Source organism: Diadema setosum, chromosome 19 (assembly GCF_964275005.1).
Source record: "Diadema setosum chromosome 19, eeDiaSeto1, whole genome shotgun sequence".
Taxonomy (NCBI): Eukaryota; Metazoa; Echinodermata; class Echinoidea; order Diadematoida; family Diadematidae; genus Diadema; species Diadema setosum.
Genome location: NC_092703.1, coordinates 31,046,334 through 31,071,988, shown reverse-complemented (window position 1 = coordinate 31,071,988; position 25,655 = coordinate 31,046,334). Strand labels below are relative to the sequence as shown.

At 38.1% G+C, this 25,655-nt stretch overlaps 1 protein-coding gene across 1 annotated transcript in view; it reads left to right on the top strand.

The window, feature by feature from the left end:
- The window catches only part of LOC140242225 (uncharacterized), a 125,709-nt gene that overhangs the window by 41,580 nt on the left and 58,474 nt on the right, over window positions 1–25,655 (top strand). Inside the window, exons 4-8 of the mRNA XM_072321969.1 lie at window positions 1,182–1,257; window positions 12,771–12,873; window positions 14,043–14,082; window positions 16,034–16,090; window positions 23,955–24,066. Coding sequence (XP_072178070.1) covers window positions 1,182–1,257; window positions 12,771–12,873; window positions 14,043–14,082; window positions 16,034–16,090; window positions 23,955–24,066 — 388 coding nt within the window. The remainder of the gene's footprint in view (window positions 1–1,181; window positions 1,258–12,770; window positions 12,874–14,042; window positions 14,083–16,033; window positions 16,091–23,954; window positions 24,067–25,655) is intronic.

The following is a 25,655-nucleotide window of genomic DNA, read 5'->3' as shown; positions in this document are numbered from 1 at the left end:
ATTTGTTCTAAATTTTGAAAATAGTCTTATTTTTCATCTGGATTATCTTAAATTCTGAAACTCTGTCCTCAGTATAACTAATTTATAGTTGTTTAAATGTAAAAATCTGAAAATCATCCGGAGGTTTCCTTTAATCACAGAGCTATGACACAAATGTAAAATCGAAAGTAGGAAACATTGTCCCTGAAGGAGATGGTCTGGAGACCTGCTTGACAGTGGTGGAGACCACTCCTTTCAACCTGTGTGCGGTAAAAGATGCCCAAGGATTCAGTTCTGAAACCAATCTCAAACTGGAGAGTCGACTGACAGTTTTTATTGCCTTGAATTATCGGATGGCCTGGTGACTAGGGAAGTACGTGTAGGTGTGTGGGGGTGTAGAAACTGGCGTGATTGTCTTTTTGAAAATCCCTCAAAATGATCCCCGTATTCTGCCAAATGCAAATAGGTTCTTTGGCCGATAGATAGCATCAAAAACAAAAGAAGAAAAGTGAAAAGTAGGATAAAACGCACAGCTTAAGTGTTTGATTTACAGTGAAGCTTACTTCTCTACGACTGCCATCCCCGTTGATTCCAAATCTAAAGCCCTTCTGCTTATGGAATGAATAAGAAATCATATCATGTGCATATTCTTTTCTTAACAGTTTGGACAAGAGATTGGACAAGAGAGATGTCAACACTGTTGTTGATAATGCAATGTTTTCATCTCTTTGCAATCTTTCCTCTTTGTGTTGCTGATGGGATTTAAGGGTACATTGCTTGTAATAATTGAATAGCAGTGTGTGCCTGATATGAAGAATATGGTTAAAAATTTACCCATATGGGAAACCTAACATATTCTTTGTCCGGTAACAGTGCTGTGACCTATTTCTGTATGGGAATTTGGATTAAAAAAAGAGGAATATATGTATGTTTTATGATACTTATAAATGTTCAGAGCAAAGAAAAGTAAGAAAATTGTTGTAGTTGCTGCTTATTTTGTTCAAAGTTTTAAGGCAAACTTGAGACTACTGTATGTAGTGTATGTTGACATATTAACTGAGACTTGCTAGAATAGATGCAACGGGCAAAAACTCACTTCATAAAATTGCACCACCATTTTTGGCTGAAAACATGAAAGCATCCTTCATAATCTCATATGATTTTTTTTTTTTTTTCTGTCTTTCTCATCCTTACATTCACAGCGCTTCATGTGGTGTCTGGCAACCAGACCAAATGTGTTTTCCCTAGATGACTTTACCGACAAGGCAAATGTGCAAGGTGAGTACCGAATGGCCCTACACTAATGTACATTCATTACAAGCCACTGTGTACACAGTACCATCCTGCGAGATGAATAAGAATCGTAATGCACGTGGGACTGAAGGCTCAGCGTACTGAATGCATTGTAAATTATGGCGATGCGTGTGTGAATGGTGATTTGAATTGCATCCCTAACCCAACAGTGGGGAGCGTCTATCTAGGCAATGGTGGTTGGTCAAATACATACCAGTGATTGGATGAACTTGATCATGTGACAGTGGATAATTCGTTATGAGCTCCCGTGGGCAGAACATTGTTGAAAAGATGCCAGCCAATCATAAGAAGGTTGTACAGTCTCGATAGATATATTGGAATTTTTTTTTTTTTATTAGGCATCTGAAGCAAATTTAGAATGCAATATCTTCCCCACTGATTGATAAGAGTCTGTATGGTAAACACGTGTATGGCGGTGAGCAGCATGAGATCTGCAGAGGTAATTGGAAATGGCAACTCCTTTGCCCGAATGAAAGGTTTGAAGATTTTTTTTTTTCCTCTCTGATGGAAGCATATGATTGTGAAAAGAGAAAAAAGAAGAAGAATTAATATTTTGAAGAATAGATTCACTGCTAAATGTGTATTTTGTAGACACATAATGTACAAACATTAATTTATCCATGTCATGAATTTAAAGCAATGATCACATACCATGCATTGAGGGTTGGATGGTAACAGACTGAAAATAGCAATGCAGTTGTTTTTCTGAAGTTTTAACTTCGTAGCAGTCTGAACTAAAGTGGAGAAAAAAAAATTACCCCCAAAATCCTTCAGATATAATAAGATTAAATTGCAACAGTAGGCCAAAGTTTTTGATGTTTTTCTATTATTGCAGAAACAGTTTAGTACTTGTCTGTGATGAGCACGGGGCAAGTGCGTGAAAGTCATGCAAAGAGTAAAGGTCCACTCCAGTCAGTCTTATGCTGTGGATTCAATTCGGCCAGTGGGCAGTTAAAAGGGGGTGAATTATGAGATTGTGATCTATTTGCAGGTGTTGGCCGTAGCCTCCACGCATAATCAAGCAATCAATTAGAAGCCTTTTTTTGTGTCCCGCGGCCTCACCCCCGGCTCGTTTAGAATGAAGGCAGGTACTGGGAAGCAAATTAAAGATTCTGGCATAAATTCTCCCTGGTCAGGGAGCTATGCTTCACATCCTGGCATGCAGTACTGGTATAGGAAACCTTTTGCATGATTTTTGCATGATTGAATTCACTTTAGCTCTTTTAAGTGAAGGAGCAATGTTATTTTCAGTGGTCAAAGTGTGTATTGTAAAACCAGAAATTTTTGTGTGCGTAAAACTTTCATGAATTGTGCAAGGAGCCTAGATATGCATATTAAGTGAAATGCACTTGAAAGTGTTTGTGTACACAATGCATTGAATGCTAGTAGGTTGGCAATTTGTGAAAAGCTGCAAATGTTTGTTTTTTTTTAATGTTATTTTGTTGTTGTTGTTGTTGTTTTGTTTTTTTTACAGTATTGCATGATACCTCCTCCCCCTCCAAGAAACAGCAACTATTGCTATTGATAATCATTGATATGTATGCTTATAGTGCATTCATTTGCCAAAAATGACAACCGTCAATCACACTGAAGATGCATTTTATAATCTTCGTATGGAAAATTACCTAATAATAGACAGTAGAAAATCTGGAAAATATACTAAACATGGATGAATAATTTACTGATACCCATCAAAGTGTGCTCTATCTGTCCGGCACACTTCAGTGCTCGACTGGAATTTGACCGTAGTTGAATGTCCTTTCATTTCAGCTAGAGAGGTCTTTTTTATCGTCCTAGTGCGATCTTATTGTGCTGTCGTCGTAAAAAAGAGTTGAGTATTTTGTTTCCTATGGGTATCCCAGAATTTTGGGCTATGGAGAGCCGTGCACTGTACATGAAATGCCTGGTCGTGTTAAAAGCGTGTTGGGACAAGCTCTTCTCAATCTGGAGTCCCCTGAATCATATGGGTTAGTCAAATGCCAATGGGAGGTCTGATAACCATGATGATGTGATGCCCGACCATCAAGTTGTATTCTCTATGGGAAGAATAGTATTATTCAAAGATATTCTACCATATCAGGATAGTTTTATATTAACATACTGGCATATGATTCCAGATGGTGATATTTTAAATGCAATTATTAAAATGAATTTATTGTATTCTGTGCAATGCTAAAACCTGAGTAAATTATTTTCGATGCATTCGGAAATGTGATTTTGGGAAGCAGTTCATTAGGAAATCAGTTTTACATTTCATGTGTGAGATGCAAAGTCTTTTGCTGTTGCTGTGGGCTTGGTTATGATGCTGGGGAAATGGCTACCATGGAAAGTTTAAGTGGAACGTAAATGTATGTGCATGACTCTCAGAATACTTTGACCAACAAATATGATATGCATAGAAGCATGTTCTTCTTTCACAATCACGAAAATTATTTTGTACCTTAGTGAGTACTTTCGCCTCCTACTGGTGGCTTCTTCTATTAAAGGTTATACATCCCTTTTGCATGGTTGAAGAATAATGCCTCCCAACATTGTGTATGGAATTTTGTGGTAATACATTTCAAAGGTTTTTTTTTTTTTTTTTTTTTTAAATTTAAGAAATGAAAGAAGACTAACTTGAGAATACACTCCCCTTTTGTACCAAGAATAATGTTTGGAAATTTACGGAGGTCTGATTTGAATCACTGGAAATCTATGATACGTTTTTATGCCTCCGCCACGAAGTGGTGCCGGAGGCATTATGTTTTCGGGTTGTTCTTCTCTATTATAAGGAAGTTTTTAGTTTTATTATTTTGAGGTTTGAATTATCTACCTCTACGATATATGTACCAGCTTCTGAAAGGAATCTAATTTTCTGAGTTGCAAAAGGGACACACAAACTTTAGATCTCTCAGTAGCACATTTCAGGCCCATCAAATGAAACATTTTTCATGTTCCCTCTCATACCAGTTGATAGCACACGGCCAATTGAAGCCTTTGCCTTGCCTCCCCTTTGCGATGAATAGGGATTCTGATGTACAGATCTCTCCGGCATGCATTCTGTTTCATTACAATAAGCCGCGCAGGGTAGGTCACTAACTGAGCCTTACGCGTGCAGTGCCATGGATCACTGTGCCACTTATTCTCATAGAGGAGTCCCCTCCCCCCCCCCCCCCACCCAGAGGATACTTGTACATTTGTACTTGGGGGGGGGGGGTAGGGTGTTTGGTATAGGTAGCTTTGTGTGGGTTCATATTCTTGTGCTATGCCTGAGTGAAGAAGTTTTCCCCCTTTGTACATTTGTACATCTGCTTGACATTTGCAAAGATATCAAACAGAATTGGACTAGATGATGGGCCAGTTTGTTGGCGGTGCATGCAGTGTAAAGCCTCAAACATCCAGAGATATTTCAAGCAAGGGATGGCTGCAAGACATTGTTCCGAGTTTGTTGCATTCATTCTCATTCTCAAGGCTGTGACAGTTATCTAAAGAGAGGCATTTGTAACTCTTCTTTGAAAAAGAAAAGCTTCTCAGTGAATTTTCAGTATTTGCTCTTGCTACATGGCAAGACAGGTGGTTGGACTGAAGAGGTTTTATGATTTCAGTGGATCTTGGGTACACATTACCCGTTGAAAACCACAAGGGTATGAATGCTGAACAAAGTACAGTGGGGTGAATGCCCTTTTCTTTCTCAGGTGATGGGACAACCTTTTTCTGCCTCAGTAGGATCTTTTAGTTACTGCAGAGGATATGGGGGAAGGGGGGAGGAGGAGGAGGAGGGAGGGAGGTTGAAAAGATATAGCTAAGGGGGGGGGGTAGGATAGAGCTAAGTTGGAGTATAATAGAGCTAAAGAGGGTTAGGGTAGGTGTGAGGCTGATTAGAGGAAAGGTGAGATGGGGGAGGGGAGGGGAGGGATAGGGATAGGAAAAAAAATGAGATGGGATATGTGAGGGTGAGGTGGATTGAGTCTTGAGAAGGAACCCTACATTTGGCAGCCATTGCAGTGGGTAGGACACACAACCTGAGTAAGACATCTAGCTCCAACTTCTAAGCCATCGCCAGACAGTCCCTAAAAAGACCACAATTTATCGCCATTCGTATCACTGCGTTAGGGTAGGTGAACACACACAGTAATGCAAGCGGCAAACATGAAGAGCAACTTTGTGAGATTAAGAACGCTCAAAGGACTTGGCCTATTGAGTCGCTGCTTCTTGCCCAGCATGAAAAGGTTATTTGGGAGCCTGTTTGACTTCAGATCAGCTTACCACTCTTGAAGGAAAGGGGGGAGGGGGGTGGGATAGCATTACATCATGTATTGTCTATCTTGGCTGATGATAAAGGACAGATCTCCAGCTGTCCAGGTTATTCTGATTTTCTCAGAAAAGCCACCATGGTTGAAAGGTCAGACTGAAAAGATACAGTTTTTTCAATGTTGTTGTTGTTGTTGTTTGTTGTTTTTTTTTTGCATACATACTAAGAATGGCATGTTAGTTAGTATTTGATACAAATCATTTACATGATGATAGGAATTACCATTGTGGATGCCAGTCTTATTATGAATGATAATAATGACAGTGAGAACTTCAGGTGAAATGACTTCTTTGAGTTGGATGTTTTAGGGTACAGAATGATACACTCATATGTATGCCAGCACAGTGTCATGTGCTGCAAACCTGCATACCTGCTGTACCAGGGCAAGTGAAATGAAGGACACTTGACTACCAAGTTTATTGCACTTTCTTAGAAAAAATGCCCTTTTAGCATGTTGGTATTTTTGTTTGTTTATAAATGCTTTCATGCAGAAATGTAATGTGCTGCTTCATTTCATATATTGCATTGTACAATGTACCTACAAGTACAATATCTTGTTCCTAATCTCTAACTTTGCCCCTAGTACCATAAACAGTCCAAACGAACAATGGGTATCGATCACAATAACGATGATAGTTGAAGTGATATACACACTGATTATGATGATATCGAATGGCTTCAATAGTTTGAAAAAAAAAAGAAGAAACCAAACAAATATTTCATTGCTATAGACCTGTTCTGGAGATAGGATCACCAGTAGTGTTTGGTATTATGTGCAGCATGAGTGAGTGCTTGTTTTTGATGAAAAATTCCAGCATGCATTGTTAGTATACAGGGATTATGTGTCCAAAAGACTACAGCAAAGCCTTTGTTATTGAGTTAATAATAACCTAGCCAAGTCTACCCTACTATTCTGCTTGAGGAGGTAGATGTGGACTTTGCCTTGTGGGTGGTGGTTGTACCATTTTTTTTTTTTTTTTTTTTTTTTGCCTTCTGTTTCTAATTAATTCCCATTTTTGTTCGGTGAGCCTTATCTGCCCTGTTTCCCACTCAGAAAACATTTTCATGTTCATATCGATCACTCATAATTATAACTCTTTGATCAACCTTTGAATGCTTTGAGTGCCAATTGGTGCAGAAAACCTCATAGCATTATATACACTGTCCAAAGTCCCCGGCACAGAAAGGGTTAGCGGTATGTACAGTTGAACCTCTCGTATCCGGACAAGTCGGGACCGGGGCTCATCCGGATAAAGGGATTTGGCCGGATACGGGAGACTCAATGCTTTATACATGTACATATACATACACATGTACTGATGTAGCCCATTGTAGTACCACATGTAGTAATGTATATACTGCAACCTTTTCATTGTTACACTCAGTAACAGACCCCAAAATAGAGGTGTATGTTAATGTTGGAAATAATATGTAATTCATGTGTGTTTGTGTAGGAGTTCTCAAGGAGTTGGGAATCCCCCGTTCCTCCCGTAATTATAAAAAAAAAAAAAAATCACGGCGAGATTGTGTCCGTATAATAGAGAGATCCGGATAAAGGGAGGCCGGATAAGAGAGGTTCAACTGTAATAGGAATCCAGTGAGCTATACAGACTGCTTCCCTTGTATCTGCTGTCTGTTGCTGCGGTTTGCTGTGGAGACATTTTGGGCAATATTTTAGTGTGCTTTCTGCATCTATATTTTGTTCATTTATTTTTAATGTGAATGCAAAGTTGTTGTTTTTTCTCTCTAAAAGATAAAAAAACAGAGAGGGAACTAGAAAGGGATTATTTGATTGATGAAAAATGGAAACATTAGTGTATAGTAAAATATTGAGCAAAACCAACTTCAAATGCAATGGTATCAGCCTTTTAAATGCCATTGGAGTTGGTAGTGAAGAGTGCATAAAGGGTTTTTAAGAAATGAGAAGGGACCTTCAAGACAAAGCTGGATTTAATCACACCATTCGAGCAAAAGGTGTTCTCGAAAAACTGCGAAAGAAAAAAGAAGACAATTCCCCATTCATTTCATGGTCCCAAACTGCGGTAGTATTGCTCTTTCAGAAACTGTGAAAAATAGAAATGGACTATTTTGACCCACTTTAGGTATTGTGAGTCATGCAAGTGTTTATTGGTTTTGTGACACATGTTCGTTCAATGTGTGGATTGAGTGAATGCAGCAATGAGGAAAATTGTGCAATCCATTTAAAAGCTATGAATTTATAAACTTTTGATGCAGCCATTGCTTTTGTAAGAAAACTGCAGTGATCAGTTATTGTCACAGTGTCACAATGTCACAGTGGGACAATGGTAGTAAAGAAATATGATCTTTAAAAATCCCATAAACTTTCATTTTTTTAAATGAAAGTGCACATTCCATTTATTTGTTAGCAATTATGTTAAAAGTTATATCGTTCCCCCTACATTCTGATACAGGTAATAGTCAAGTGCTCTTTCATTATGCTTGAAAAAATAAAAACATTTTGAATTCTCTTTATATTTTCTTTAACAAATTTTTGTAGTGTTCTTGAAATACCTAGCTATGATGGCACGTGGATTTACGCAAAACTTCAAAAATTCTGAACATTTGAACAAATTATTCAATTTTCCTCAAACTTCACCGACATGTGGTAGTAATATTTTGGCATTAGTTGAATCCATTATACATTGAGGTAAATTTCCCTTTAATGTTTGATGTGTTTATTCAAGGTTTATCTACCTAATGTGTATGTTGCAGTGTTAATGATTAGTAATTTCACTCTCAATTGTTAATGAGTGTCATTATTCATGTGTTCTGTGCCACAAGCATAAAAAGCTATATTATGTCATTTGTATAGATTATCACTGTGAAAGTGAAATTCTATTCACTAATTGAGAATTGTTATTTCCTTTGTCAAAACAAAGATAACACTAGGCAAATGTTTTGTATGAAAATTCAGAGCCATTCACTTCTTGGAAAGCTCCGTGTAGATTGCATCAGCACCCCTCCCCGTAACCTCTCTGACTGAAATGGTGCAAGGAAACATCTACCCCTTAATATACATCTTCCTTTTAAAAAATATGAATGTAGGTGATGTACAAAAAACGTATCATTCAAAATTTGAACACAATTAAACTGGTATCAGAATGTTGATGTCTGTTTTAATGCTAATAGTGAATCTAATCTGCTTTTGTTCTGCATGTTGCTACTTTAAAATAAAGTCTTTGTCATGCAATTGCTTGCTTCTACAGTAGTTGCCCGATGGACAGAATGTTTTGGATTTCATAAATTGTTTTGAAGACTTGCTGTGTTTGTGACTCAGTGCAAAATACATTGTAAATTGCAGAAATTTAGATGTATCCTCAAAGACAAATGAAGTCACTCCTGTGCAGATTTGAGAATAATCATACTTTTAGTATATTACGATAAAAATGCACCAATTAGATCCCATGACAGTCATTAAAATATATACGACTTGATAAAAACCTAAAATGACATTAGACTTTTATTAAGTCATATGTTTCTAGATGTCAAGAAAAACCAGACAGTTAGATGGTCGCAACTTTTTATATCCGGTGTCACATGTCACTTTACCAAGTGTGATTCTACTGCCATTATGCTACCGCTCACATGTATGAAAGCAGCCCCCACTTTTGGTGAGATTCCATTTCAAGTCGTTGTGGATGTGACAGCCGAGAAGGCAAGGTGATAACCATGTTGATTCTGCCAACACTGTAGTACAATTGTAGGTTGCATAAATTTGCATTCGAGAGGACATTGTGCAAATGCTGCATTTCTAATGTGTAGTCTTCTCCAAGGTGTTCTTTTTTTCTTAAACATTGTATTCCGTCCAAATATCCACCTTTGCTCATAGTAAACTGCAAAGGAAAATGTAGTGTATATGGTCATTGTAGTATCAGGAAATTCACCTACAGGGATAAAGTAAGGGCACTCTAAGGTCTTCCATGGTCTGTGTCACAGCAGCTGATCTGATGTTTGTTGTTGTTGTTGTTGTTAATTTGATTTTAAGGCATGTGTCACTCATTTGTGAATATTTACGCCTAAATACCTACTGTGATTTGTACTAATATCTTGTTTTCCTTTTAAGGAAACGAATTCAAATCAATAAAGGAGAAAAATATATGCTGCATTATTGCCGCAATTTTGGAGATTCTAAAACCGACTGTCATCACTCATCATGGGCCATTTTTTGCTTATTTTTTGGAAATGTTTATGCAGTAGTCTTTCTCAAGACTTTACAGAATTATCTGAAATTATGCTTGCACTTTTAATACTGGAAAAGGACAGAAACGGAATGTAGTGTGCAGAATGCTGATGTTTGAACATACTTGCTTTTAGATATTTCTCTGATTTTCCTTCCCTTTAAAATGTAAAATGTTCATCTTGCTAATGAGCACAAAATGTGAGAAAACAGCATGGGAGGTCACTATGGCATGGCGAAGATTTCTCTAGACTCAAATCAAACGGGCTTGAGTGTATTTATTCTGGCTTTTTCTGTACATCCTTGGATATGACAGTATTCTCATAGTGCCTTTATACTGTATCTGTGCGTTCTAGTAACAGTCTTACACTGTTTGGATACAGGCAATGCCAGGGCTCAATGGGCGAGCAGTACTTTCATGTCGAAGCTACCCAGGGCGAAAGATAAAAAAGTACATCGTATGTTCTTACAGTCATTTTTTTTTTGTCCATACTACATTTGAACTTCCCTGTTCTGCAACTTCTCCATGCTTGCAGAATCTGGTCTCCAGACGTTTTTCTCATTTAGATATGTTATATTCCCTCTTTGATATCCAGAATATTTCCTTCCTGATTTTTATTAATCTAATATCAGGGCCTACATAGATGGTAGTGTACCGTACACAACATTGTAGGTCATGTAGTCTTATTCCAAGACTAGATTTTTTAAATGCACTCTGCTCTCTTGCATGGGTAGAAATGCAGGTTGTTGGTAAGTGTGGATAGACATAATTTTGCTTGCCTGCCCCACACTTTTTTACCCTTCAGCTGAATCCTTCAGAGGAATTTAGTTTCTCCTTGATAGAGTTGAGCAGCTCATTCTAAGAGGATAGGCAGATATTACGTGGGCATTCCATCATCATGATCTGTGAAAAGGAGCAGGTGTGTTGGAACGATGTGTGACACTTTCCACTCCTCCTTCCTCCGTTGCCATGGCAACGAAGTCCAGTTTCCTGGATGAGGACCAAGTGAATGAGAATTTTGTATTCAATTATTGAAAGCGTATGCCAGAACTGTAAATTGATGTACCATGGAGCAATTAACATATCCAACCTGTGTCAGAAGGACTGAATAGTATGACAGTATACACACTATGCTGCATTGATTTTTTTTTTTTCTTCTCTCCCTTCGCTCCATACGGATGGCTATCTTTCTAGACAGTCAACATTACAAGGGTGACAGACAATCAATGTTTGAATAATAATTAACCCTACAGTTTGGCTCATTAGTAGTCTATGCGTGGCAGACCCATTTTCTGCTCTCCTATTACACACACACAACTTGCTCTGTGTTACCTGATCCAGTAGAATGTTCTCAGCAGTTTACAGTCATTCCAAAACCACCAGATATGTACAGTTATATCCATGCATGATACAGTTCAAGGAGAGTTGAAGGGGAAAAAAAAAATGTTGACTGCTTTCTACTTTGGAGAGACAAGTGTATCTGGCATTAAACCCTATGTGTGCCTAGAGTGCCTGTTGGCACAGAAAACCACATAGCGTTGTACACAGTGTACAAAGTCCCTGGCTCAGAAAGGGTTAATAAAGCATTGCAGTGTGTAGTAACAAGTTCATTCCTGTTGTGTTTAGGCAGGAGATGAAATAACAGTAATCCTTAAAGGCATAATTTACCATTTGCAGATGAAACAAAAACCCAACACTAGTGCTTTAAAATAGTTCTAAAATGTGAGTTAGGGATAGAAACAACCACTGTAAAAATTTGAATCCATATAATCGATGTTAAGTACTGTTAAATACACAAAATGTGGACAATAGTTATAATAAGAATGCTTCCAGACTAAACCATATACAGTTATGGTTTATTGAGAAAAATGCTGATATCTCCTCATATTTTAGGCTTTATTGCAAAAATTTTATATGGTAGGATGTTTTGTGATACAACAGACCTACACATATGCATCAAATGTGATATCTTGAACACTTTTGAAATCACTGCTCCCAAAGGTAAACTGGACCTTTAACAAGCACTCAGAGAAATATTCAAAGCAATTACATCAAGTCCCACTACATGGTCATATGGTTTTAGAGATGTTATGATTTACGGCAAATCAAAGTCTGTTGAGATTGCTTGAGAGAAATTGAAAGTGTAACTGATCATAGAACTGGTACTAGAATCAGTGGTTCTGGATGATTTGGTCATTTGTTATTATTGGGAACTGCTAGCGTTTATCTTTGAAGCAAAAAGTGATGATCTATACCGTCTTTGCGTCTATTACACTTTATCGCTCTTGTCATCATAAACTTCATTTTGTCTGTCGGTCTGTGGTTCGGTTATAAACTATGTTATCTCAGTGGCAACTAGAAAGCAACTGGTCGTAACTTGATAAAAGTGTCATGTATGTGACTATATACTGGTAGATATGGCCATACACTGTATGTGATTAAAGAAAAAGAAGCTGATGGGATTTTAGTCCTAAGGTCAAAGAATAAATGTTACTGAAGTCCCAAGACCATAGTTCTCTCAACGTAAAAAGTAAGAGGCAGTCCCACCCTAGGTACATTGACAGGTTGAGCAGAGATCACTCATTTGTATGATTTTGGACAATTTTTAGCCGTCAGTTTTTGTAGACTTTGTTATTAAAGGACAAAGATCGGGCTGAATTCCTAGATTCTTCTCAAAAGTAGAATGCAGTGTGTTCTTTGATGAAATAATTTTGCTTTAAACTGATGAAAATTTTGCCATGAATTTTAAATCTTGGTTTTCTCAGTTATGTAAACCAGAAATGTGGCATGAGATGTGAATTTGGTTGCCCGGGACAACAGAGCAGAATGCTTTATCCTCAACCTTACTCCTAATGTCATTCTTTCCCACTTGCTGGATTTTCTAAAGTGTTGTTTGGTCGTCTTTACGCAGTGAAAAAAAAAAGTGAATCGTCCTTTAACATGTTATTCCTTCTTTTCGTATGTGTCTGTGTTTTTTCATTGCTTAGGATACGACATGTCCACATACATCAGGCGGTACGCCAAATATATCAACTGCAAAGCCGTGGCATTCAGACAGATGGCGTTTGACTTCTGTCGGGCCAAGAGAGGGTAAGTCATCTCCCCGGAGAAGGGGGGGGGGGGCGAATGACGTCCTTGTCGTCATAATGATCCAATTCGAGCAGAGCAAAGTGACGCTTTTAGCAGAAGACTCCTCGGAATGTGGCTGCGAAGCAAACGTAGCAGCAAGCTCAAAAGTGCATTGCAAATGAAGCAAACAACACTTTGGATATTAATGTTGAGAAATGCACAGGAACAGTGTAATGAATATGTTACTTGAATCGTAGACTCTCAGTTATCAGACATGATTCTGAATGTTAATTAAGTGTCTGGAAGTCTTTCAAGTGTTGATAAAGCAAGTGTGTAAGACATCTAAGTCAAAATGCACTGTTTGTATCTATAGGAGATTTGTAACTACTGAAAAAAAAAGAAAAAATTTGAATTCCATTTTAGCATTGGAACTTCCTTCAAAGGCTGTTAAAGTATGTGATGAGGACTCGGTGAGTTTCGATGTCTGTGTGGGCGATTTTTGGTAAAGATGAAACCAGACGCCAGAAATAAAGAGAAATGACTGTATGTACGACAGAGTGATAAAGTTTCTCTACTCTCAATTCTTTGTCAAACGAGTTGTGAAGAAAACATGGTTATTGAGTGCATTATATCTTGCTACAGGGACAGCTAGCTATGACTGATGTTATGGTATTTTTTTTTTTTTTAATGAAAGAAGGGAATTTTCAACCTTGAAATGTGAAGAGAAAGTTATTGAATGTAAAGACAATTATGATTTTAAAAAAAAATATTTCAACAAAACAAATGAGGAGGAGTTGTTGTGGTTCCGTGGATAAGGCCACAGACTCTCAATTGTAAGGTCCCTAGGTTCAAGCCCCTCAGCAGTAGCAGTTGTTCCTTAAGTAAAGACACTTCATCCTCATTGCCTAGTCCTTACGAGGGGACTTAAAAGATGTCGGTCCCGCGGTAACTCGCTCGCTCGCTTTTAAGTGATTCCTTAAATAGTGGCCACATAGAATGAATCCAAACACGAAAGCCAATGAATGATAGTACAAGCAATGGATTCACCTACTCATTCTTTACAGTGTAGGGTGACTTGATGAGACAATACCAATGTTCTAGTGATATGTTTAGTTACAGTGCTTCAAGGCAACACCATTCTCTGTCTCACATTCCATGAAATGTTTTCCTTCTTTGTTTGACCCATGCAGGAAAGAAGAAGGCGTCTTAAGAACAATGTGTGCTGAGAAGGTGAGTGGACCAAAGGGAGGGATGGCGTGTCAATTTTTCTGAGAGAGAAACAAACATTACACCTTAGAGAGCAGCACTCTTTCCTTAAATTAAGCGCCACTATGTAAACCCTCTGTGTGCCACATTCTGAGACTACATCATTGGCATGCTTTGGGAAAACATTCTGTTTTTCTGATCCATAAACTTTTTAAAGGTTGTTGTTATGCTGCACATGCAGTGAGCAAAGTTGTAGAGAAAATGCCAAGCTTTTCTGTGATGTTAAAGGCATAATTTACCATTTGCAGATGAAACAAAAACCCAGCATTAGTGCTTTAAAATGATTCTAAAATGTGAGTTAGGGTTAGAAACAACCACTGTAAAAATTTGAATCCGTATAATCGATGTTAAGTATTGTTAAATACACAAAATGTGAACAATAGTTATAATAAAAATGTTCCCAGGCTAAACCGTCTACAGTTACGGTTTATTAAGCAAAACAACTATATCTTCTTATATTTTAGGCTTCATTGCGAAAATGTTATATAGTAGGATGTTTTGTGATACAACAGACCTACACATAAGCATCAAATGTGATATTTTGAACATTTTTAAATCACTGCTCCCAAAGGTAAACTGGACCTTTAATGGTATGACAAATCTATGATTATTTTTCTTTCAAATTACCAATAACTACTGTATTGTAAAGGCATGCCTTTTGCACGGCAAAACAGTGATAGAAACTTAGAACTTACTCAAAAGTCCAATAGAGAACACCACTTGATATTCAGTCACCACACAATGCAAGCTACATGTGACAGGAATGGAATCCCAAGTTTTGTTTTTTCTCCTAGAAAGGATCTCAGTGTGTGTATACAAGCTACGTACCGAATATAAATAAATATTGTATCAAGTTCTGCAACTGAATTCCCAGTAGAGTCATTTGTCCTCCATTATGAAGGCTTGTATTGCAGGTGATACACCTGTAACCTCTGAAAGACAATTAGCAGGAAATGGGATCCGGTCATTCCATTACACAAACAAGCATACACACACTCACGTGCAGGATCTCACAAGCGCACACTTGTTTATTCAGAGCATGTCAGAATCTAGTAATATTTTCATCGCAAATTCTAGGTGCTATTTGTATTTTTTTTTGTTCCTGAGTGTTGCAATGGGAATAAGAGAATGTATGATTTGATATGATGAACTTTTGGAATTTTACTAATTTTTTTCCCCTACAATCTTGAAGAAATTCCTTGATAATTTAGATAGTAATCGTGATAAGAGAATGTATGATTCAATATGATGAAGAACTGTTTGAATTTTACTTATTTTTTTCTACAATCTTGAAGAAATTCCTTGATAATTTAAATAGTAATTTTTCTCATAAACATAATTTTTATGTCAACAAAACAACAACAGAAGTCTGATATAATTTGCAATTGGAAATGGCTATAGTTGTCTCAAATATAAGTTTCAGATTAGATAAAACTGCAAGTAGTCTGGCAATATTTACTCCCCTTTTTTTCAAACTAAGAATTATGATGGATTCATTAATGTAGCAGAAATGAAAGTGAAGTATGTGTAATAATAATAATAATAATATAATAATAATAATAATAATAATAATAATAATAATAATAATAATAATAATAATAATAATGATAATGATAATGATAATGATAATGATAATGATGATAATGCTGCTGATGATGATGATAATAATGATAATGCTGATGATGGTGATGATAATGATAATGATAATAATAATAATAATAATAATAAAAATAGTAATTGCATTTATAGAGCACTTTGTACAGGTGTTTCAAAGCATACTGATGCTTTTTATACAAGATAACTAGAAGACACAATAACATAAGGACAATGCAAGACCAAAATAACAGTGACGAAAAGAATAAACCTAATGTTTATCCCCTGACTGATCTCTCCATTTTTGCTCATATTTCCACAGCTCCTCAAGGCCATTCCCTGTCTGCAGGATCAGATGGATGCACTCTTAGACTTTGAGGTAAGATGATCACTCAGGGTGCATTCAAGCGCTCTAAAGCAAACCAAAGTGAACTGAACTAAAGCGTATCATACTGAACTGTGCCGGATTTGGAACATTTGAGTGCTCTGTTGAGAAAGCGTACCTCCTGAGTTATTTTCAGAGGAGGTCACACATTTTGTAGCAAAAGGGTTATTCACCTGGCATGCTTACTTTACCTTGATGTCCAGAACAAAGAAAATTAACACTTTGCATTATGACGAATGTGCATGATACGCACATTCTTCACATGGGAACTTTTGGTATGCTTTTGGTACCCTTTTGGAGCACATCGGGAAGTGGTGCACTTTTGGCTCGCTTCAGTACAGTGCGGTACACTTTAGGAGCATTTAAGCGCTCCTCAGGCATGGGTATGGTATGGTACAGTTCGCCTTTAATAGGAGAGCTCCTGGACGCACCTTCAGCTTTGAATTGGATGCCACTTTCAGAAGTTCTTCAACCCTTCAGCAACTGAAGATTCTGTATAGAATGGCCTATGGTTCCGTAGAAGGTACAGCAATTGCTCTCATTTGGACAACTTTCTAAATGATGTAAAATAGCTCACTGCAAGTTTATTTTTGTCTACTATAAGTTATGTTTATTTGAAAGCATATGAAGAGAATCACCATCCTTTGCATTCTTTTTTGTTATGTTGTCTGTCCATTTATCTTTCTTTCTGCTATCTATCTGTTCATGTATCATCTGTTCATCCATCATCTATCATCCATCCATCCAAGTATATACCCATCACTCCATACATCTTTGAAGTGTTGATTTGTCTGTCCAGATATATGTGTGCTCTACCGGCTGACATAATGTTCGACCGATACAATCTGTACATCATTGCTCGAGCTTGACATTCTCAGCTTTCCGTGCTCTGAATTGTTGTTTTGGGAAATGAGGATGTCAGCAGCTTTATGGCATCTTCATTCCATTGCCTAAAAGTGACATTTATTCCTAGAAGAAGCTTTAAGCATATGCAGTAACAAAGCAGCAACAGGTCTGTGGGTATTAATATGATGTGATTGATGACATTGTGACTGCTTGAGTATCAGTCAGAATTCCAAATAGCCATAGTAGTCATGGGACTGTCATATCTCTTACATCATAATCCTGATTTGACTTGTGAGTAGAGGTATTTAAATCTGAGTTTAGAAGAATTGCTGTTTAAAAAAAGAAAGAAAAAGGTGCGAGTTTTTATGTGATGGGAGCTATATATCTAGCAAGCAGAATCATGGACAATCTATCCATAGGGAATTAGTGAAGTCAGCAACATTTCCATGCACTGGGCTTTAATAGCTGTCTATGTGCTTTAAGTGCCGATTGACACAGAATACCCTGTAGCGTTGAACATACTACCAGAAGTTCATTGCACAGAAAGGGTTCGGAAGCGGCTCCTGCGAGTGATGTCACACTCACGAATCCGAGACAGCTCTTTTATCATTCTCGATGGGAACCATGGTATCACCAGCATTCAAGAAGCTTGAGCTTTTTCCTGCAGTTGTCTTGAGTCTGCTCGCATTTATTCGAGGGTATTTGCATTTCTTTGATTTTTTCCACGATCATTTGCCATGTGAGGTTGCTTCTTCCTTCATGGAGTCTGTGCTCTTTTTGAAAGGCAAATCACATGCTATCATGATGAGCTTATCAATGATGATTGTGTGATGATGATGGCTGGCATGTACTGAAGTAATGACATCAATTCATTCAATGAAAGCTCTCATCTCCTCCTTGCCTCTCCCCCTCTTCTACTGTATATGCCATGTATTTAGCAGGTCTAATTTTTCGTGATTCGGGACTTCACAACAATTTCATGAGTGGTTAAATTCACAATTGTGGAGTACAATACTGAACAGAGAAATGTCTGCATGCACATCACATTCATGTCGGGATCAGAATTACCATTTTTGCGTGTTTTGAAATTGGCAAGAATAAAAACCTCATGAAGTATTCGGCGTATACAGTATTTTCCTTCTCGTTAGATGCATTCTAGATAGTCAAACTGATCAACGTGACTGAAGTAATGTTTGCATTGAAATTGAACACTGTATTGATTTTAAGTTCAAGTACAGCTGAGATGAATAAAATCTTGGCTCTACCTCTCTCTCTCTCTCTCTCTCTCTCTCTCTCTCTCTCTCTCGTACTGCGATATATGCAACTATTTGGCATTTTTATGCTCTACTTTTTGCACAGTTGCATTTTGCAGCAGCATACATTTGCTGTGTTGCCCTGACTTCCTGATGTAACGAGTCACAAATTGTAGCTAAATTTATATCCTCAAATCAAGTGATGGATAACCTCCAGAGGGCTCACCCTTTCGCAAATTATGATCATAAGGATTCTTGGGATACGTCATTGCATTTGACCTTACAATTGTATATGAATTTGACTGTGGAGAAGACATTACTGAGAGGTTAATTTATCAATTTTATTTTGCTCTTATCACTGCCCTAGTGGGAGGTCTGTATCCTTCAGTGCAGTTGATCTAGATTTGACGGTGCATTAATGGTCTACTTCTCTATTACCCTGCACCCATTTCGCCGGGTATGTGACTCAGGGACACGTTTTGCATCGGCGACGAAGCAAAGAGCCGGGAGTAGGCACGTAAAATGTTTGCTCACTTGCTAGATTAATGGGGGCTTCGTTTGTCCCCACAAACTCTTCCTGTCAGTGATGGTAGGTAGGTAAGCGGGGGTTGTCCCGCAGCTTTCTCTGTGGCGTCTCCATCACCTCCCCGTGTCTATTTCTATCCCTCCTTAAAGGGAATATCTACTCTCTGTTCCAGTTGACTTTAATATGACACAGGCAGACCAGTAAAAGGTTTACTAGAAGTGGGAAAATGAATCGGAGTTTGAAGTTATAGATATTTGCTGGAAAGAAATAGATTTTGATATTCAGTCATGTTTGTTGTGAAGTTATGGCAGCATCGCTTCATCTAATTTGCATAATGTTGTTACTGTTTAATCACCAGTCTGGGAAAACATGGGAAACTTTGAGACTCCATGTTTAGGGGGGCATTTTTTAAATTGAATCATTTTATCTTAAGTTGAACATGGAAATAGGTTTTCACTTTAACTCGTAGGCTTCCTGCACCGAGGGTAACGAATGAGGGCTGGGCTCGGAAAGCCCTATGGCTGCCTTTTGGAAAAGGTCATATGAAACCAGCTGCGATGATAAACTGGATACGCATCTCCCGCAAATTGACAGCTTTCCTATCATCCATGTTTTCAATCCTTTGCTGTTTAAATGCAGACACTTGGGCGGTAGCATGTGTAGGTGGAGAAGGGGCCTGGTCTGATAAACCCCTCATGTGCACTTCAAGTGCAGATTGGCACAGAAGAGCCCCATACCAATGTATACACTGTTCCAAAGTCCCTGGCAGAGAAAGGGCTAAGTCAAAGATTTTATATTCTCTCTCCCTCTCTCCCTCTCTCACATGAGTTTGGTGTTATCTCTCCCTCTCTCTTTCCTGTGTGTTCCTCTTTCTCTCTTTAATTTTTCTCTTCCTTTCTTTCCTTTTTCTTTCTCCTCTCTCTCTTCTTTCCCCATCACTCTTCCTCTTGTGGCAATGAAAATGATGAAGTCGAAATTGAGAATTATGTGTAAATATTTGCCAGTGCTGCCAGGCCGAATAATGGCTTAATGTACTCACTCATCACACCCGTTGTAGATTGTGCCAAAATAAATTGTTATGAATGGTACCGGCAGCTTTTGTGATTAGAAGAAATAAGAAAGAAAAAAAAAATAAATGGAGAACTACATGTATTTGAGTGGTTTTATCCACAGCCCTGTAGATTTCTTCCCTGAAAAGCTGTGCAGAGCCTTCAATCAAGTTAGCAATGGACAACCAAGCAGTTGAAAATGTCAGAATGCAGAACATTATTACTTTACTCAAGGCATGCAATAGGAGTTTGAATGAAACTAAAAGGGGGGACACTTGTCACTTTTATCTTTATTGTGATGTGTGGGGGTTTTAGAAGGGGGGGGGGGCACTTGTTGCTTTTATCTTTATTGTGATGCTTGGGGTTTATAGAAGTGGAATGAAACCAAAGTGTGAATCATGAAGACCAAACAGGATGGGGCCCATTTGAAGACGAGGTGGTCAGAGTCTGGGCACTTTGAGGGTCTTGCAGCCAGAACAGACAGACCAGAGTCTTCCACGGTGGCGAGAGAAGAACGCAAGCAAGATCTCGCCTGCTGACTCGCTCCCAATGTGAGATGTGTCTGTGCCCAGTATGCATGGCTCCTGAAGCCTCAAAGTGCCAGACAGCTAGACAGCCTTGATAGGGGGGCACATTAGCAACAGGGGGAGATGGTTGGGTGTTTTCTTTTTTGGGGGGTGGGGGAGGGGCTGTGACAGGATGATCTGATTTTAGAGGTCACTTTAGATATTGATGATAACAGAAAATGATAATGATTATTTGATAGTAATGATAGTGACTATTGATGACAGTAGTGGTAGTAATGTTGATATCAATGCTTATAAAGGAACAGAAATGGCTTGCTCTACTCCTTGCACAAGTACTTGAATGTTAGAGCCCTGGCTACATGAGAGTTTGCAAATTATGACATTGGGCATGTAATCTAAGGGAATGAGGAAAAGTGGGTAATATTGTGAGCAATATTTCCCCATCCTTGCATTATATGCTAATGTAGCCCAGATAAGGTTCGCTAGTGCTTCATGCAAAGAGTGTAATGTCAACTAAACTCCTCCCGTGGCTCTCATCATGTCCTCCCGTATCCATGGAGATGAAAAGCTTTAAGGGGCAGAAGCAAATATGAAAGCCAGCATTACCCTTTGAAATATGCGATATAAAATGGCAGAATGGGAGGGGGTGGGAATTTATTGCACAGTGCAATTTATTTGCAACATATACAGCAAGGCTGTGTAATTGACATCATTTATATGCCCTGTATGGCTAAGAGTAAGAAAGGATGTTGGAATTGGCTGATGCATGCTCATCTGTCCAGCTGTTGTTATGACTATAAATAACATACGGAGAAAGAAATTAAACATGAAAACTATATACTAAAAATAGATAATTGCCTTTACAATTGTGTTCGTATCACATTTCGTGGCAAAAATTTGCAGCAAAGGGATGTAAAGGCGCAAGATCATGTTTCCCTTGTTTAGATACAAAGTACTAGGAATCATTTTAATACCACATTTATTGTTGAGAATAAAAATATGGAAGAACTGTTTGCCAATTGGTAGTCGAAACAATTTTAGAATAACACCCAGGAGCAACAGTGGTGACAATGTCATGCTAAACTGAAAAACAGTCTCATAGAGCAGGGAGTATGGGAAGAAAAACAGGAAGCCAGGATTTGAGGTGTATATAAACAGAGCAAAGACGGGAAGAGCGGGGTTACTGTTTCATCTTCTTCCTTCTTCCCCCCCCCCCCCCCCCTTCTCCTTTTTGTAGTGAGACAGACATAAGGAGTACAGCACGGTTTTGATGATGAGGCTTGAATAAAGTCCAGCAGGTCTGGGAGCCAGGCCCCAGGCTTTCTACCCTCTCTCTATCCTTCTTTCACTCTCTCTTCTAACACCCCCCCCCCCCCCCCCACTTGCGTAATGACGTCAAGACAATCACTGACCAGATTTACGTTGATTGTTAGCTGATGATATGCCCGCTTAAGGATATTGCTTCCCTCCATGAGCTCCCCCTCTTTCTCAAGTTTCCAGGAAATTTCATCTCCGAATAGCCGGTGTGTATCTGTAAGATTCTCATTTTTTGGTTTGTTTTTTGGGGGGATCAAGTTCCTCTCTCACTTTTAGTGTGAGGATCAAAGCAATGCTTTGGGATGTATTCCTCATTTTCTCCGAGGGCTTAAGCTGTGCCCCTCTCAGCATCGTTGAGTTGAAACTATGATTGATTTTCCCATCCTCGATGTTTCATGTTGCACGATGACCCATAAGAGTTGAATGTACTGATGTGTATGCAATGCAAGTCAGTGTGATTGGTGGGGGGGGGGGGGGGCAGACAAATTGACACATCCATTGATATGATGTCCTCTGGGTCCCATGGTAGTGTGAGTGTGACTGCTACTGTGCTTTAAACCCCTAAAGACTACCACTGTGCAGTGCTGTTGACATTAAACATTTTGCCAGTGGCATTGATGGCACTTTCTTCAGACACACCGAGTTATTGTATATTCATACGACGTATGGATATACAACATTTCGATATGAGAGCATTCAGACATAGCACCCCCTTATGTGATAATAGTATCAGTGCATTCAGACCTAGCACACAAGCGATATTTCTTGAGTAGACGTGATTCTCTTCCATGCGCAGTACGTAATTTATGCAGGCTTTGCGCATATTGTTTATACTTTGCCTTGGATTCATCTAGTAGTTCGCTAGTTCACGCCAGATCATTATTACGTCACAATCAATCTGTCAACCACCCATTATAAGTCTGCACCGTGGATATGTGAGCTCGGCGCACGCTGCGAATACGCCCCACCTACTCATACGACATATGGATATGAGAGCGTTCAGACACAAATATACGTCGTATGGATATAGGATAATGACTTGAAACAACGCTCAAATCATTGTTTCGATATACGACGGATGTTAATACGACGTTTCAATATTAGAGCATTCAGACACATAAAAACGTCCTATATCCATACGTTGTATATCCATACGTCATATATCCATATGAGAACTTTCTAGTCTGAATGGGGGGTGAGAGAGTTAAATAAGGGAAACTTACATATGTAGTTTGAGGTGACACCTGTCAAAGCAAACAGGTGTTTGTCACACTCTAGTGCTCTTCCCCTTTCCATTGCTGTGTGATACACTCATCTAGTTGTTTCTTTTTTGTTCTTTGTGTACATTTTACTTCTCGTTACTTCCTCGCCCCATCTCTAACCCACAATTTTTGGTTGCCATAGTCTCTGTCATCGTGGGTCTCATCTTCACCTAGCTGTCATGCCTTCTTTTCCTCATTTTTCTTTTCCTTTTTTTCACATCATCAATACAGTCTATCCCTTTAAAAAAGGAAAGCAGAGAAGGATGGTTCTTGATTGCCATCCTAATCTAATAGATGGTGCAATTTGATCCATTCCCAGGTAACTGCAGGCCTGGGATTCATCCATCTTATGAGCTGGAATAAGAAGTTTTGAGCTGAAATTGGAAGTTTGAAGAAAGGAATGATGGATTTTTTTTTTTCTTTTATGTTGCAGCTTAATTACCTTGAAAGTTATGCAGATATTTTTATCCTTACTTAAATCCCTTTGACTGTCATACTGTATAATTGATAAAACAGTCAGTATTTAAAGGTATGGTCTAAATGTAAAGATGCATTGCCTTACATTAATAAAGATTTCTCAAGATTAACAGAGACTTCAAGAATGAAATTGGTCCAACTCTTGTGCTTGTCTTATTTTTAATACCTTATACATTATGGAAATCTGCATTTTGTGTCTGAAACCTTTATAAGGCACATGGCAAAAAAAAAAAAAAGAAAAAGAAGAAGAAAAAAAAAAGAAGAACAGATATTGCCCTATGGCAATGTAACTACCCCACAAAAACAAAATGTTCCAGGCAACAATAGTCAGAAGCTTAATATGCTTTTGTTTGATATTGATATTTCTTTTCGTATCTGCTCTGTCTTTATCATATTTGCTAACAATATCAACATATTTATTGTTTTGGTTGTTTTTGTTTTATGATAATTTGTGTGGGCATGGTGCATTATTGAATAAGTAATGACTACACAATGTGATGATATCTCTCTACTTCCTTTCACAGCAGTATAATATGTGACTGTTCATTTGTTAACATCTTGTGCCCTGTCTTATCTCCGTGCCATCAATGCCCTTTTACAGGTGTCATCCACCAATCTGTCCAACGGTGTAATAAACAGTGCATTCATGCTCCTCTTCAAGGACAGCATACGACTCTTTGCCTGCTACAACGATGGAATCATCAATCTCTTAGGTAAGACCTTGAGTAGCATCCCCAAGGTCTCTCGATTGTTGCAGAATCAGTTTTAGTTTAAAGGGATCATACAGTTTGGGTTGAAACCTAATTTCGAGTTTCTAACATTTTTTGGTGAAATAATGAGAAACCTCTTATGAAATATGAAAGAGCATGTAATTCTATGAGGAATTCAATGTTTATTTGATGAAAATTGGTTTTGAAATGGCTGAGATATCCGAAACCGAGCTATTCTAATAAAGTGTGGGACCCACACTTTATTACCATCGTTTTGTTTTACTTTGTTTTTGGATGTTTCAGGCATTCCAAACCCGATTTTCATCAAACAAACTTTGAATTCTTCTTCAAATGGTATGCTCTGTACTATATCATAAGTGTTTTCTTGGTATCTCGCAAAAGGTTAAAAGCCCAATTCTCGTCTATACCAATACTGTACCATCCCTTTAACTGAGTTACCTCTGTAGCCCATCCACCTTCAAAATATTGAGACTCTTTGGGCCTGTTGCAAAAAAGAAAAAAAAATAATAAAGAATAAGATGCAATCAAATATGAGTCAGGTATCAGCCAATCAGGATTGAGTATTCAAAGACTTATGCATGATTTTCTGACTTACGTCTGATCTTAAAGGGAAGACAAACCCAAAGAGCAATGTGGATTGAGTAAAAGCAGTAACATTAGTAGAACACATCAGTGAAAGTTTGAGGAAAATTGGACAATCGATGCAAGAGTTATGAATTTTTAAAGTTTTGGTGTTGGAACCGCTGGATGAGGAGACTACTAGAGGTTATGACGTATGAGAGGACCACAATATAAAGGAAATATAAAAGGAATTCCACAAAAATTCACTTTTCTAGCAAAATGAAAGAGTTCTTGACTAACCGCTTTCAGAAAGCAGGGGAAATAAGTGCTACCCCTAACATATGTCAGTATCAAGTTGATGGAATATGTACTTTTCATGAAAAATGAATTTTCATTGAATTCCCTTTTTATTTTCTTTATATTGTAGTCCACTCATACGTCATAACCTCTAGTAGTCTCCTTACCCCGCAGTTGCAACACCAAAACTTTAAACATTCATAACTTTTGCATCGATTGCCCGATTTTCCTCAAATTTTCACTGATGTGCTCTATTAATATTACTGCTTTCACTCAATCCACATTGCTCTTTGGGTTTACTTTCCCTTTAAAGGGTGTGTAGAGTTCTGGTCGAGGTGAGGATTTAGCTTTTAACGTTTGGGAGATATTCAGAAACCACTCTATGAGATGTCAAAGAGCATGCAGTTCTAAGGGGTATCAAAAGTTTATTCGTTGAAAATCAGTTTTGAAATGGCTGAGATATCCAAAAACAAGGTGAAACAAAGAGATCCTAATAAAGTTGTGGCTTGTCGCCTTTTATTATTAGCACGTTTTTTGATATCTCAGCCATTTGAAAACCAATTTTCATCAAATAAACATTGAATCCTTCTTAAAATTACATGCTCTTTCATATTTCATAGGAGGCTTTTCACTATCTCTCTTAGGAATGTTCAAAACATGAATCCCCACCTCAACCAGTACTGTACAGTCCCTTTAACTTGTATAAAACAGGG